We start from the raw sequence: 16,032 nt of genomic DNA, 5'->3' as shown, positions 1-16,032 counted from the left end.
CGTTTTTCTGGCGAGAAAACCGGCTTTTTTATGAGACATCGGCCGTTTTTATGTTGTTTTTTATTTTTATTTTAACACAAACCATGATCTTTCTCTAACCCTAACCAAGTGGTCTTTGTGTTTGTGTTGTGTGTTATGCTACGTTTGTAGAAATGTTGATATGATACGTAATTCACGTGTTGAAACGTATATTCAACGTTTCTGTGGTTTGCAGAAACGTTTAATGCCAACGTTTTCTTCTGGCGACTGGGTTGGCAGGACAGAGTCAAGAACAAATTTCTCTACGGGGACATTCAAGTATATCCCATCTTATGTATAGTTAAACCAAGATACAGATAAAAGTTATGAGATACTATTGTCTCCCATTGAGGGAAGGCTTAGTAAAGTTAAGGAAACACACAGTATAGGAATATCCAAATACCATCTGGTTCACAAACAAACAAAAGAAAATGTGAGGTTATGTGTTATATTGGCAAACCTAGATATTGTATTTATAGAATTTATAGAAATATAGAATTTGTGAGAAATGTTATCACGTATAACGTAAGGAGGCAGGGTTTCTGCTGCAAGTTACAGCAATTCAATTAATTGTTAAAACTATGAAAATGGTTAGCAGCCACATTTAGTTTTCATGATGTGTGTGAACTGAAACTCCAAATGTCATCAAATTTAATCTAAGCATACAAACATTTAATAAGCAACATTTAAGCATATCATGTCTTACCTCAGCAGAGATTCATTTTGAGGGAACACAGTAAACTCACATTGATCCAGGAGTGTATCTTGCTGGTTTGCAGGTTTTCCTTGTTCGATATCAGGATATAAATCTTGTTGAAGCCTTTTCTACTTAACCACTCCCACATGGCACTGTCCCAATGTGATTTTTTCACCCTGATCATGTAGATGCAGTATAATGTATGTTTAAGCTGAAGTAGACTGTTGTTATATTTAGTAAAGATACATTTTTTATAACCATTAGTTACAACCCTTCTCTGGAAACTGGAAGAACTACAAGTATGCTGGCTGATTTGTATGTTTACTAACAAATTTTAAGGCACGTCTCTAATGGGAATTGTACTTTTTAAATACATTGATATATTCCCCATGATTAGAAATTCAAGGTTCAAAGGGCAATATTTCAAAGCATGACCTTAGCAACTCTATAAGAAGAGATTGTTTTCCTGTTTTTGGTGTGACTGTATCCATGTATACACTGTGCCAAAGGCTTCTCTGAGCTCAGATATTGATGATTAATAAACTTCATATATTCAAGTAAGATTCAGCTGGAGCTTGTGTAGTTTCTTCAGCTTTATTTTTCATCAATGTATTATTCAACAATTATTCAACAACTACAAGATTTTCCCTATCAGCAGCTGAGACAAAGAGACCAGGCAGGTTGATGAGGGGATAGCGATATGCTGCTGGTGGCTCATCTTAGAAGAGGGAGACTGGATCTTCCTCCTTGTACACATGCTGGTCATCCTCTTCATTGTACTCGTTCCAGTGAGTGAGTGCCAAGATCTGCCACATGTGCCAAGGTACAGTCTCGGGGGGATAACACGAGTTCCAAGTCTGTTTTTACTGAGCCTTCACAGCTCTTTAGTCCGGTTTATGGCAGCAGATACTTCTGTATCACTTGCCAAATGGCGGCAGAATGACCAAGCTATGGCTTGGGTTGCCCTTGTCTTTTAGAATCCTTTCAATAACGTTGTTGGGTTAGTTTGCTTCTAGAAGCTCCTTTTATGTTAACCTATATGTTCTATAACACACGTTGATGAAAAGTTCAGTGATTTAGAACCTCTGTTTTCCTCAGAAAATTCCAATGATCCCCACAGTATGATAAAGTGACCCCTAAGGTGCCCCCACACTATGATAAAATGTCTTCTAAGGCAGTGGTACTCAACCTGGGGGTCGCGACCCTCATGTGGGTCGCGACCCCTGATACAGCCGGTAGAATGTAAAAAAAAACAGTTTCCAGTCTAAATTATGTTATTTTATTTTTTTTCACACAACCATCTGGCAACCCCCAGAAATCATCTCACAACCCTCGTGAGGGTCGCGACCACCAGGTTGAGAACCACTGGTCTAACATACTGAAGTGCAAAATCGGGTGCCCATTCAATGAAAAAATGTGCTCTATAGCATGCACTGTAGGGGAGAAAACATTGTGAAGTGGGGGTGCCCTTATATTTTTTGGCCCTCCCCCTGAGACAGCCTGAGTCCGCCACTGTGTACATGTACTTAATCTGTCCCCATTGTCTTTTATGCTGAGCGTCCGGAGACTTCAAACTACTTTTTGTTATTGTGTCAATGTAATAATCCCTTCATGGCATACAGTCTCTGCTGGACTAGTTTTATGACTTCTCTATCTTGGTACCACTAATACTCATTCCCAAAGGAACTTGACACTGCGACCTCACCACGTGAAGCAGCCACGTCTGCAGTCGCGCGTAAAGACCGCGACGTCAACCGCGACACGAGCCGAAATGGGTGATGGCGGAGGTGAGCTCGTGCAGGGGGTCAGGTTTGAATAAACAGCGTTCGAATTAAGTGTGCAGTGGGTAGATTTAAGGATGGTTTAGGTACAGGAGAAGTCGTTTCCTTCACACGCCGAAGCCATGCGTAATGGGCGTGACCGCCTGTGGGGAGGATGCTGCAGCATGAGGCAGGATCACACATGCGACTGATCCATCAGATCAACACAGGTATGAAGATCCAGGCCGGGAGCGAGCACATGGGCTGCAGTAAGGTCGGAGAAAATCACGAAAACCAGGTCATTGGTTTGCAATGTCAGGACGAGGTGGTGCGGGTTTGTCCGGGAAGTCCGTGCAGTCCTCGCCGCGCCATCGCGGCGCGCCTCTCCTCCGGATCCGCAGGTATCCTATGCAGTGTATGCAGCTAGAAAAAATAGCATACATAGTCTACAATAAGAATACTTGCCTGTTTATCTGATTAACACTGTTTTGGCAGTTCATATAATCAATTACCCCAATTTCAGGGTTGAGTGTGGGCTGAAAATGAGGGTGTGGTGTTCCAGTATGCTTCAAGTGACAGCTCGGGACAACTCAAGAATAAGTGAAACACCTTCTTTCTATCAAACAATAATGAATAATACAACATTAACAAATTAATGTATGAGTTTATGGCAGAAACGTTCATGCTATAATGAAAAATGAACAGTTTGATGTATTTTTAATTATCAGGAGCTACAGCCCCAAAGGCAGTCATGTTAAGTCTGCATAAAGTCTCTTAAATGAGCATCCAGGGTGGATCATCGATGTGTGAAAAATGTGCAAAGTTTATAGTTTATACTTTATAGTTGTAGGAGATATGTTGCTATGAATCAGACACAGTGGGGTTTGAATTTCCTTAATTTATCATCATGACACAAACTAGCTTTTTAAGCCTCCTCATTCTGTTTGCTAAACACACTAGTGCCTTTTATTTTCAAATCAACTTGCCTATTAGGCAAAAAAAAGAAAAAAACATCTAGAGACTGCCTCCAAGTATATTGTTTCTTATCACAATAAAACAGATGTCTAGCAGCTTGTGAAGTTGCTATGAACACTTGAGATTGTTTCACTCCTGGATGCTGAGGTGTAATTCATAAACAGCAGCAGATATTGACCTCACTGTGAATGAAATGTACTTGTGTACATTGTGCTCAATGCTGAAATGATGTTTGACATTTTTAAAATCCCATCTGATGATAAATTATGGATGTTACTGGAGGCTGCTCAGAGATTGATATAGTTTGCTTAGTCCACTTTCTATAGCTTTGGTAATAAATGGTACTTGCAGCTTTATCTCCAAACATGCAAGCAAATGTGAGTGCTTAAGCTGAAAAGACTCCCAGTCTGTGATAAATGTCTACTCTGTGCTGCAGTTGCTTTTCTTTGATGCAGCTGTAGGCATTAGATTAGAAAATAAGGAAATGGGAGTAAGTTTTCCAATTTGGTAAATGAGCAGGCTCTTTTGTCTTCAGTTCTCAGTGCAATGCCAAAATGTCAGTTGGTACCTGTCTGTAGTGACTGCAATGCCAGAGAAAGTCTTTTCCTCTGCTGAGACAGATTCATGATTTAAACTCTGTCTCCCCTGATAACTTGGAGTTCCAAATTAGGTTTTTACAGTAGTTTCCAGTGTCAAGCTTATTTTATTGATCATGCAACCTCATTGATAGCAAGCAGTGTTTCACATCAAGTGTTGTAGCTTTGTAACAACAAACAATCCAGTATTGTGTTTATGTGTTGTTGTTGTTGAGCTATGGACTTTCCATGATGGCAATGAACATAACACACAAGCCAGTTTTCATGCAGTTTGGCTGTATGAATAGGAACTTAATCAGAGCTGTACCTACTGTATACCTGATCACTCTCACGCAAATAAACTGAAAAGTTGTGCGCCACTAAGTTGCATGAAGTTGAATTGATACTTAGGTCAACTAATAGTGTAAACACCAAGACATTGGTTACACTCAGTGCAACACAATTTTGGGGAAATATTTCTGCCAGTATTATATATTATGTAGATCTGACTATTCTAGGTAAGTTAAAGCTGCATTGTTAATATTTTTGAATTAACAATGGACCAAATCACTATGTGTGATGTGTAAGGTGTCACTTCTAGTGACAAACCAACAAAAAATTATCACCCAACTCTGCAGTTCTTTTCAGCTCTACAAAGTGTTTTAGCATCTTTCTGGTTGTTGTTTTCATTTTTACAGGCTTGAGCTTTAATGGTTTGGTTCAGTCTCACCGTTCTCATCAATCCAATTTTCAGTCGCAAGAGGCAGCTTTAAAAAAAACGGGAGAAGAAAAAGCTCTGAAAAATACACAGTATGCTACCTGCCCATCACCAGACAGCAAAGTTAGCAAGTAGCAACATAGTGGAGCAATTAGCAGCTAAGAGTTGGTGGAGACCAAAACTGAGCTAAAAGAAGAGTGAGTATTGGGCTTTTAGTCAGGTGATCAGGAACATAACTTTAAATGAATGTTAATGTTGTACAACAGTGTCAAGATTAGGGGAGTTATGGGCTCATTCCCATAACACTGGTGCTAGTGTTATGAATTTCATTCACAATGTTCTACCACAGTGGATGATTTCATTGCCTCTATATATAAATTGGTACAGTATTCCTTCAACTCTGCCAAGGTCAAGGGTTTTATTCCCTGTGTAGCTCAATGTGTGGAGCGTGGCACTAATATTGCAGGATGAGGTGTTTCATTCCTGTAACGCTGCGGGGTCATGGCTTTTATCAAGCCCCTAGGAACAGAACTAGGCTTAGTGGCTTAATGGATGCAGTTGGAACTGCAAAATACATGATACTGTGGGACTCAGAAAAACTTTTGATTTTTTGCCATACACATCCATTGCAACAACAATGGCTATACAAATGACTAAAACTGTAATCTTCTCCTGTGCTAAAAATCGATGCATTTGTGGTACTGAGATGCTCTGGATAAGTGTGTGATGACTTTCCTCATATGAGATGCTTCCTTCTGTCATAGACCATGAGCCCAGCAGTGGCAGCAACAATGTCTCTACTGGAACTTTCTACAGCTGTGTCAGTCAAATCACTATCGGTGAGTACACTTTGTTCCAAATTGATTGAGCTTTTTTCATGAAGAAAGGTGGAAAATGCTTTGCTATGCTTGTTACAACCTGGTATCACACCAAAGCATGTGATACACCTGTCAGTCCACTGTGTCGGTGTCACTTTTTGCCTCATCAAGGCATGAAAGGTACATGTTTGTATGTTAGGAGAGTTTTCTTATATGGCAACTCTATCAGCAGTAATCGGTAGGACAGCATCATTTTTCTGTTTTCCAAAATCCTTACAAATCACTGTTAAAAAATAATGATGTTTTATGGTGTGAAAATGCTATGGTCAAGGTCTGGTTAGGTTTGGGCACAAAAACCACTTGGTTTTGGATAAAAAATTCACTTGAAATGTGGTGTGGGTTAAAGTTATGCAACCTTTGTCGTCAGGGGAACAGTGAACACCACAACAATCTTAAGTTATGTTTTTTAAAAAACTGTCCCGACTCACGGTTGGAAACAGGAAACTAAGAGCAGTCTCCTGCAGGTTAGTCCACTTTTTGTCATCTATCTATCTAGCCATCCACCCAACCCGCCTCCTAATATGGAAATTTAGATAGAGGAAATTGTTGGCATTGAGTATACATGTGTACTTTTCACACCTAGGCAAGGGAAAACATGGCACTGACACGGTATCCTCTAGTGGATCAGCAGGTGTATTACACGCTTTGGTGCGATACTGGGCTGTTATTTTAATAATATTTTGTACCTAAGAAGCTCAAGCCCTATATGATAGTATTATTAATTAATTTGTTTACTAGTTTTATATCATGCATTTATTTATGTATGTTTTGAAAGCTGTTGATTTCAGGTATAGTCATGAAAAAGTGATGCAAGTATGGTACCCAGTAAGGTACCCTGTGGAGTTTTTGACCACCAGTAAACCTATGGGCAATATTTTGGTGAGTGGAGAGTTTGTTGGAAGAAGACTGCAAGCTACCAATTATGTTTATAATGTTTTTAAAAAATTGACTTTGCAAATGCTTTACAAGGACAGAAATGCATTTGCTTTGTTTGGTAGACCTCAAGGAAACACAGAAAGTGTGTTGTTGAGATTTACTGAATATAAACTTCACTTTTAACTTAACAGTTGTAAAAGCAGTGCATGGATTGGCATAATACTAGTTTGGCTGGTAAGGGGCCAGTATACTCCACCAGAACTACTTGTTGTGTGGTGGAACAGCTTCAGAATGGTCTCACATCATGTGGTCAACAGAGTGCAACACTATGAATGTGAATATGAATATGAATTCCAGGTGAGACTGAGAAAATGTGCGCTGTTATCCTCGCATTTAAACATTATCATGTTTCCCTCTTCTCTCTATGATGGCTTACTTACTCTCCATTTCTGATTCCGAATGTACAGACTAGTTCTGATCAAGCATACATACACCAACCCTTAAAGGTAACATATATTACAGTACTGTCAAGTATACTTTGACCTTTGTAGACCTTAGTAGTGTATCACTGTAGGTGTGTTATGCAGTATACTGCAAAACAGTTATCTACAATATATCACATAATCTGTATAACTGGAGGTAAAACTAACAGCAAAATCATTTTTGAATAACAGGTATCACTCATATAATAATAATCCTAGTTGACATTGTGGGTGTACGTGATGTACTATTGTGTGTAGTTTTGTATTTTGTATTATGTGTCCTGTATGTTCTGTACTGTTTTTTATTGTGCTGTTATATGTTTTAATTGTGACCTGCTGAAGGGACTGCATATGAAAATGAGCTAAAAGCTAACTCTAGCTAACCATAGGATTTACTAAGTAGTAAGAACAGTAAAGATTTCCCCTGACATGTAACTTTGTTGTATGTCAGCATTTGTTGACAGCAAATTGTGCGTTGTTGACAAAGCTGTCTGCAATATTTTTCCTGTCTGTCACAAAACCGATTTTGATGAATATTACAGCCCTGCCTGGTTAGTCAGAGACACTGTGAGCTAGATGCTGTGACAATTAAGACTTGAGTTCAGCTCAGGCTGTGCTGCAGCTGCTGCTGCTGCATGCAGGTTTTCCTCTTCTCTCTCTGTGCTAAATAAAAAACTAATGAAGTGCTGATGGAGAGCTTTGGACCATTGAGACTCACCCTCTTCATTTTACAAAGGAAAAGATCTATAGTCCTACCCCACACTCTGACATTAACACACATCTGACTGTAAAAGCTCTTGCCTTTGTTTGAGAGGAAAATACTAGTCAGCATCACTGTAGGTTCTTAAAAGTTCTAATCGATTATAAACTTCCATTAATCCCACCCTCCTTCATTGTTGGGCATTTTTTTTGGCATCATCAGGGACACATTGCCAAGAGCTATGAACATGCTCAAACTTTCTGTTGTATCCCTGGGAATGATTCGATTCATGTGGCGGATAGTAACAGTGCTCGACCCAAAGTGTTTCTTTGGGTTGTGCTGACTCTGTGCTTTCTGGATATCAGGTGTGTTTAGTGAAAAGGATGTCAAGGAATTTCAGGTTGCACATAACAATTTTATATGTCAGCTAAAGTGTCTTTGTCTCCCTCTTTTGAAAAAACCCCACCTGCTACAGTAGTTGCATCCCAGCAAACGCTTACACTTTGAATGACCGTTGATTGAATGTCCCGTCAAGACGTCCCAAAATGAAAATAGTGCACATTACCTGGCCATCACTGGACATCCTCCCTGGGCGTTCCACCAACGTCAAAATATGTTGGTATCATCATCAACGGGCCTATTCAGTTATTCTACTGAGGTTTATGTATACAGTGTGTATTCTGTAGCTTTTACTGATGTGCAATCAGTGTGCAATATTTTATTAGGATAAACAACACAGAAAAAGGTGATCATCAAAAGTACAGCCACTTGTGGATAATTTATCATTTGAATTCTTAGCTCTTTTCAGTTTCCATTGAGGCGCTAATGCTAATGCTAACTCCAGGATGTCAAATAGCCACTGACAGTCCTTGTTGGAATTCTGTGAGAAAAACATGCACACTAATGACTTCCATCTCAAGTCTTTCTATGATTACTGTAGACTGTTAGCTCAGTGTGTGGCCCAGATTTCTGCACCTGCATCTGTTTTCTCACCTCTGACGGTGTCAGGAACTACAAGTATCTGGGCGTTGCTCTTCTCAGAGAGCCATGCGGGCATTTTTTTCTGATGACTGCAACATAGATATTGCTTAGAACACACTATGTCCCAACAGGCTGCACGCACAATGAGTTTTAAAGGTCGTCTGGATACATGCCAGGTGTAGATTACCACATCCGCCCCTCCCACCATTTCAGGTGACTTTCATGGGACACCCAATGCAGCTCTTAATGTCTGAAAATCATTCATTCACTAATGGCTGTTTTCAATTGTTTTCCTTAAGTTTCTGTACAAACCATTAAAGTTCCCAGATCACTCTGTCATGATGTATTTTTTTTACTAAAATCCTCCTAAAATCCATCAACCTCACTAGCTTTCATTGGTTGGTCAAAGCTCAGCAAGAAGCAATTTTTAATGTAGTTTTATTACTCTAGAGCACCAGTGAATGCATCATGGCCTTTCATGTTTTTAAAGCTTGTATACTGACTAAAACAAAGTGAAAGAATTACTTAAGAAATGACTTTGACTAGTAATGAGTAGTAGTAGTACTAGTACTTGTACAAGCAAAAGTAGTACTAGTTATTGTGATTTTATGTCCTTGGTTTACTGTACAGTCTTTTATCTTGCAGTAAGTTTTCATACCATGACTTTTAGTGTTAAACTAAAACCAAATCTCAGCGAGCATTCTTGGCCTACAAACTACAGTAAAATGTAATCCTAAAATCCTAAAAAAAGTAAAATCAAATTCAAAAATAAAAAAGGAAAATCTCCAAAACTAGATACTTAATACTACACTCTCAAATCAACACCACAGCTGCACTTTCACTGTGTCCAGCCTCATTTTGTCAAAGAAGAGAAGTTGTTTTGGGCATCTGTCCATCGCCCTGTTAAAATAATATCTGCTTGTGGGCATTTACTTAATGGATGAATGAGCTGTTGCTGGATATTTTCCAAATTTAGAAATTGAAAGAACAAAGTGTGTGTTGTGTCTGATACCAAAAAGAAGAGCATTTAGTCTTAGTTTATTTAAATATGTGGGCTATTTCTGCTCATTTTAATGTACAAATATCTTGGTAAACTGGTGTTGCTCTTCAGCCTGGACAATGAGCAGTGAAACGGAGTAAAAACATAAATAAAAATATTGCTGTAATTTTCTGTAAGTACTGTCATACACCAAAGATTCCCTCCCAGAGAGAGCAGTTGGATCTTTCTTTCCAAAACCTGCTGTAAAAGACTAATGCCCCTCAGAGAAATTAAAGACCTTTTCTGTGCTCTAGTTGTTGCAAGTGCTGACTTGATCACGTACATTATTTTAGGGATGTGGTCACACTCCATAGTGTGAAAAACCCGTTTTTCTTGTAGAGAATTCAAGGCTGTAAAACAGCTGAGGTTAGCTGTATCGCTTAGATTTATCTCATCCTTCCTCCTCATAATTTATCCTCATGCTGAATGTGCTGTGTGAGGAGCGAGCTGGGAGGCTTAGAGATTGCATGGTGTTCCACCACACTGCTATCGATCGGGCTGTGTTTGTCCATTGTTGATGTCCCTTTGAAATGTGCTGGGCTTTGTGTTTTTACAGTAGGAAGTAGGAAGTGCGGGTGAGTGTGTTCATTTGCCCCACATGCCCCCGGTGTGTTATGTAACGGCAGTGTGTAGGAAACAAGCAGAAGGAAGGGCATGACAGCACACTGTACTGTACGTTTGTGTTTAATAAATATCCAGTCAGGGATCATGTAAGCAGAATAAGACCTGTCAGTTTTAATCTCTTCACCCATAATGGATTCTGTCATTGTAACTTCTACACAATTTTCATAAGTTTCCAAAGATACCAAAAATATAAGGCTGAAAAAAGTAAAAGGTATATAAAATGCAGATATATTTTGTGTGGTTCATACTCAACATAGTCATGAGAGTAGAATGAGTTTGTTGTATAACTTGCTATTAAGAAGCATGACAAGCATGTTGATAATCCACTGTAAAGTTTATAATACACTGATGTTTTACACATGGATTCTAAACTTAAGCCACTTAGCAGCTGTCTGCAAGAGTGCTGGGAATCAGTTCAGGTTTAAAGTTATTTTTTACCTAATATTGTACACTATAGCAACGAAACTAGGTGAAAATAAAAGGTGTATAAATGAAGAGGAGACTACAAGAACAATTTGAAGGATAGGTCCACATTTCTTATTGTCTTAAAGCAACAGTCTGCCTGCATTAACACTAAAACAGGTTTTGCTAAATGTAATTGGGTATTAAGTGTTCTCCTCCAAATGAAATTCCAATGTAAACAAAAGGAGACAAAGTCCACAGTCCTTGTTTTGCACATACATGTATTTAAAGGTTTAAAGTGATAAATAAAGTGGATATCTTCCACAGTTACAGTCTTTTTAATAAAAAATTCTCTCTTTGTGTCTCGACGGACAGTGTTTTCCTGTTCAGCTGCAGTAGAGGGATTGTTAAAAAGCCTTTAACTTCGAAAGATATTGACTTAATTCGACTAATTTGGATGGCTGAAGCCTCATGTTATCTTCAAAATTATTTTGAAGTTATTACAGATAAACTTTTAAATACATTTTTGCATAGAGTGAGGACGGTGGATTTTGTCCCCCATCACTTACATTGAAAGTCTATTTGGAGATCTCTCAATGGTCAGTATGAACAGGAGGAGTGATTACAGCAAGAGAAACACATGTCAGTGTTCATTTGGGCACCTGACTGTTCACTATCTCTTGCTACTTTCACCATGCATGTGCATAAACAGATACTGTGGTGTGCAGAAATGTGAACCATGTGTTGTTTACAGATACATTCCACTGTATACAAGACGGAATGAAGTTCTGTGGCTCTGAAACATACGTCACTGCTCATGACCTGCCGGTTAGACAGGGCTGGACAGGACAAGAAAATGCACACGTATTGCTGTCAACCCTGTGATACAGAAGCGTCAGCTGCTGTACCACCAGACCATAGAGCAGCGTCCTTCCTCAGGCTGTGAGGCTCCTAACCTCCACCACATCCTCTGGACCTCTTCTGTTAATTTCACTGCATATGTGAAATTTACATTGAAACCTTCTGTACACATTACATACTTTTGCACTACCTGAAATCCCACTAATACCAAATTTTTTTGTACCATAACCTGCATATTACATTTATTTTGCACATATTGTAAAAACTTGTGGGTGTATACAGTGTATATACTACTTGTAGGTACAGTTTGTAAGTATGTAAAGTTTTTCCTTTTCATTTTCTTTTTTAGTGCTACTTTTATATACTTTTTTCTATTTTATTGCCAAATTGATTGTTTTATTCTATTCTAATTTAAAATATTCTAATATTTGTAAATACATTGTCTATGTGTGTAGCATGGAGTGGGCTACAACTGAATTTCAGTGTGCAATCCTGCATTGTGTAATGACAAGTAAAATATTCCCTAGAGCATGTTATGGGTTTGGCAACACCACACCAACACAAATCTGAAACCAGTTCTTTATGTTTATGTAACCCAGAGGCAAACCTAGTCAAACCTCTTGAAAGGACAGGACTTATAGTCCCTGAATCCTGAGTAGTAGAATTAATTCAGTCACATTTATACAAATGTTAATGTCTGTCAAAGGTATCAAAAGCTCTGGATAGTCATATACAAACACTCTTACCACCAAACCTCCACCTAATAATTTTTAATAATGTTGTCTTTTAAGTCATTACCTTGTTTGTTTGTATTACTGACTGGTTGTATAACACAAAGGGTACATTCTTATCAGACCCACTGTTATTGTGCTTTGATATATGGCAGTGAATGTCAAATACTTGAACATATATGTTGATTTTAGTCAGGAATATGCTTTCATCCTGTCAGTTTACATGTTTTGATCATCTGATCAAAATATGATTATGATTAGCCTGTAGAAGTTGTAACATTAGTGACAGTACAGTTGCTGAGTTTCTGAGTGCTTCATGTTCTCTGTAAACACCTTTATTTGCGACTGCAAGACTCAGTAAGGTACTGTATAATGCATGATGACATTTAAAGTTGGTATTTCAGCAGATAATTCAAAGGTGTGGAGATGTTATAATGATCCCACCACTAGAGGGCAACATTGCAGAGGAAATGACTAATACTTTGACTGTTGGTACTGTTAAGATGCTCACAGAGTCCTCATAGCAGATGCAACTATAATCATGTATGACAGAGGAGAAGTACAGTTTTCAGTTTCATATTCCACTGTGACTCTTGGAAAATGTATGTTTGTTTGCTGGCAGTAGGTTGGAGTGTGAATAACTGTCTCTTCATCAGTCTGTGTTCTTTTTGTGGTTTGACTCCGTCAGCAGGGTTTGACCTCGGGGGTCAAGTGGCCATCGGGTTCTCCCACTGGAACAGCCCTTTCCCAGCGAGTGGCCAGAATCTACCAAGTCCAGACTGCGTTCACTCTGAGTCCTCCGCCGTCCCACCCACCAGTGAGCATCTTGAGCCTGTGTCCTGCCCGGCATCGCTATCAATCACCCCACTGCCCACCTGCAGTGCCAGCCAGGAGACAATCCGCGACAGCAGCACTAGTATGTAGATAACAGTACAGCACAGGTTTAAACTATGAGCCCTCACTTTACTGGAGCAGCAGATTGAAGTTTAAAGTCCCCCTCAACTCAAAAATGTGTCTTTCTTCTTGTTTCTTCAGTTGGATGTTTGAGCTTCACTGTGCAGAATGATGTATGTGCAAAGTTTGTTTTCACATTCTAAAGGAGGAAAGTTTCCCTGTGATCACCTTAAATCTGAGTTAAAGGCGTGTACATATAAGCATGATTTGTGACATCACAACTAGTTTGAAAGCCAATCGTGGTCCAGTATGCAACTTACACAAGTGTGAAACATGAAGCTTCTCGTGCACACACACTGACAATGGACTTTCCAGTGAAGCAGGGGGCATCCTGATGCAGCAGATAAACTTTGAAAATTAAAAATATTTACATATTCATAGAATCTGGAATTTTCAATGATGGAGAGGAAGTAGATGTCATTTTAACAATTTGTAAGTACTTAATTGAACTTTTTTGTTGAAAGACCATATTCACATACAAATTATTATTCAAAGCAGACTATTTTTATACATTTTACAACATAAAACAATTCATAAAACGATTCAGTCTTGTGTTAGTTCCTGCATAAAAAGAGTTGTCAATTAATATGTGAGTGATAGCAGCTTCCCTGCGGTTTGAATGCCAGTGGTGGCTTGAGCTACACCTTTATTCAGATGATGTAATGTCACTTGCTGTTCTTAGGTATAATCAAACTCCTGTAGAAGAGAGCATGCTCACATCTTGTTCTTTATAATGGATAATAGTAAAATAGTAGACACGTGTAAATTACATCATTGTTTTTGCCGTGCTGTGTTTTTTATTTCCAACTTGGTCTACTGTATAGTATACTGACTACTATGTAGAGAGACACTTAAATTGGCAAAATCTACAGGTTTTCGCTGAAGCTAACAAATCTGTTGTTGAATTTGTTATCGCTCCTCTTTCTTTCTGTGTACAAAACATTCAGGTAGCAGCACCTCTTTAGCCGGCACTGATTGTTGCTTTTATTGGTTAAAATGACAAATGTCGCCGGCTGCAGGTCTAGTATTGCAGTGATGTGACAAAATTAAACTTGGCTGTTTGTGGCTTTCTGTGCTCTCTGAAAGCCAGTATGTTTACTTGGCCAAAGATGTTTGCGTGGGAAGAAACTCCACTCTCTAACACCACTGTCCAATTGCAAGTGGACTTTAGTGGAGTTTAGTTGCAGTTCCAACAACTCTTCTTAAGCTTCTCTAGGTGATCGCGTCACAACAAGTGCAGGAGTCATATTCTCCTAATTAACTTTTTCTCATATCCTAAAGACCTCCAACAGAATATAGCAAGTTGCAAGCGTTGCAAGTGCATAAGTGTTGTTTAATCTGTACAAAAACTGAAATGTAAAAACTTTTTAAAAATTCAGCATTCTATTTCTTGATCGAGACCAGCTGCCAGGAAACCAGTGGAGATTCCAGAAAGTTACTGGCTTCTTTCTAACGTAGTTTGCAATTCACAAAATGATGTTATGAGCTAATAATATGCTGTTACGCTTTTGGACGTACTGCAAGTTACCTGGGTTGGGTTGTGTAGTAAGCTAGTTAGCTGAACATGATAATGTTAGAGCTGACAAACACACAGTTTAATCCACTCCTTACAGTTTACACAATACAGCACCCTCCAAACCCCATGAGAGGAAATTCAAATCCTGGCAGTCCTGCCATGCCTAGATACAGTTGCTAAGCTTTGATTGGACAATCACTGTGCGTGGGAGGGGTTAAGCAAATCATCCCCTGCCAGGATCCTTTTCATGTTGAGTTTGTATGTTCTCTCTATGTCAGTTGGGTTTTCTCTGGTTATTCTGGTTTTCTCCCACAGAAACATGGATCTAGCCCACAAATATAAATTCAACCAAAAAAAAATCATTATTTCAAATTATACATCTACTTGTTTATAAGTGTGTGTGTGTGTTCTTTGCTGCATGTGTCTATGCCCTTGAGTCCTCATCAGAGGTACATACTGACACTGTCATCAGTGCCAACTGTCATTGTTTTGGGCTGCAGCAACACTGACACAGCCAGCCCTTTTTTCTGATTGGCTGCTGTCAGAGCAGCTTAACCTCTGATTGGCTGCCAAGGGAGACTGATTAAGAATGCCGATTAGAGGCACGCACCTCCTCTCTGCCTCTCTACCTCGCTCTCTCTCTCTCTCTCTCTCTCTCTCTCTCTCTCTCTCTCTCTCTCTCTCTCTCTCTCTCTCTCTCTCTCTCTCTCTCTCTCTCCCTCTCTCTCGCTCACTGTAAACATCCTGCTCATGCTTATGTTTTTTTTTTTTTCCTCAGAGAAGATCTTTGACAGCTTTTGTGAGCTTTTCTGCTGCCTGGTCGTAGCATCTACACTATGACAGATCCGTCTGTGTGAGTGCTTGTGTGTGCGTGTTTGTGTGTATAGTGATGTTGGATTGACCAATGCAGTGATGAGGAGTACGGAGTGAAAAGTGGGGATGCTGGTTTCCCTCGTGGGACGTCGTGTTTGTTTGTTTCCCTCAGCGAGGTCATTTGCACGCTGGGGCTGGGGGGGGGGAGGAGGGGTGACCGCTGTTTGTATGTGCGTGTGTGTGTGTATGGGGAAGAGTCTTCTAGCTGCTTTGGCGTCTGCTGCGGCTCAGCTGGGAAGCCCCCCCCCCCTCTCTCTCTCTCTTCTCCTCTGAGGGGTGAAGCTGCCTCCCTACCTCTCTCCACCTTCACACGGTGAGTGTTGTCAAGTTGTCCGCAAGCAAAGGCAGCTTGTTCTCCAGAGTGGATGTTTT

General features: G+C 39.5%; 1 protein-coding gene across 3 annotated transcripts in view; it reads left to right on the top strand.

Annotated features, from left to right (window-relative positions):
• Positions 1–2,241: 2,241 nt before the first annotated feature.
• LOC122975149 (anoctamin-4-like) overlaps positions 2,242–16,032 on the top strand; it is a 48,902-nt gene continuing 35,111 nt past the window's right edge. The window contains exons 1-3 of one of the 3 annotated variants that reach the window (XM_044343408.1): positions 2,242–2,876; positions 5,508–5,582; positions 13,009–13,233. In XM_044343408.1, coding sequence (XP_044199343.1) covers positions 2,651–2,876; positions 5,508–5,582; positions 13,009–13,233 — 526 coding nt within the window. In that variant the 5' untranslated portion in view covers positions 2,242–2,650. Of the gene's footprint in view, positions 2,877–5,507; positions 5,583–13,005; positions 13,234–15,904; positions 15,974–16,032 lie in introns of those variants that run through there. The other 2 variants (XM_044343407.1, XM_044343409.1) reach the window with 2 other exon arrangements.

This window comes from Thunnus albacares, chromosome 23 (assembly GCF_914725855.1).
Source record: "Thunnus albacares chromosome 23, fThuAlb1.1, whole genome shotgun sequence".
Lineage (NCBI taxonomy): Eukaryota > Metazoa > Chordata > Actinopteri > Scombriformes > Scombridae > Thunnus > Thunnus albacares.
Note: the sequence above shows the minus strand (reverse complement) of the source record. Positions and strands in the feature narration are given on the sequence as shown.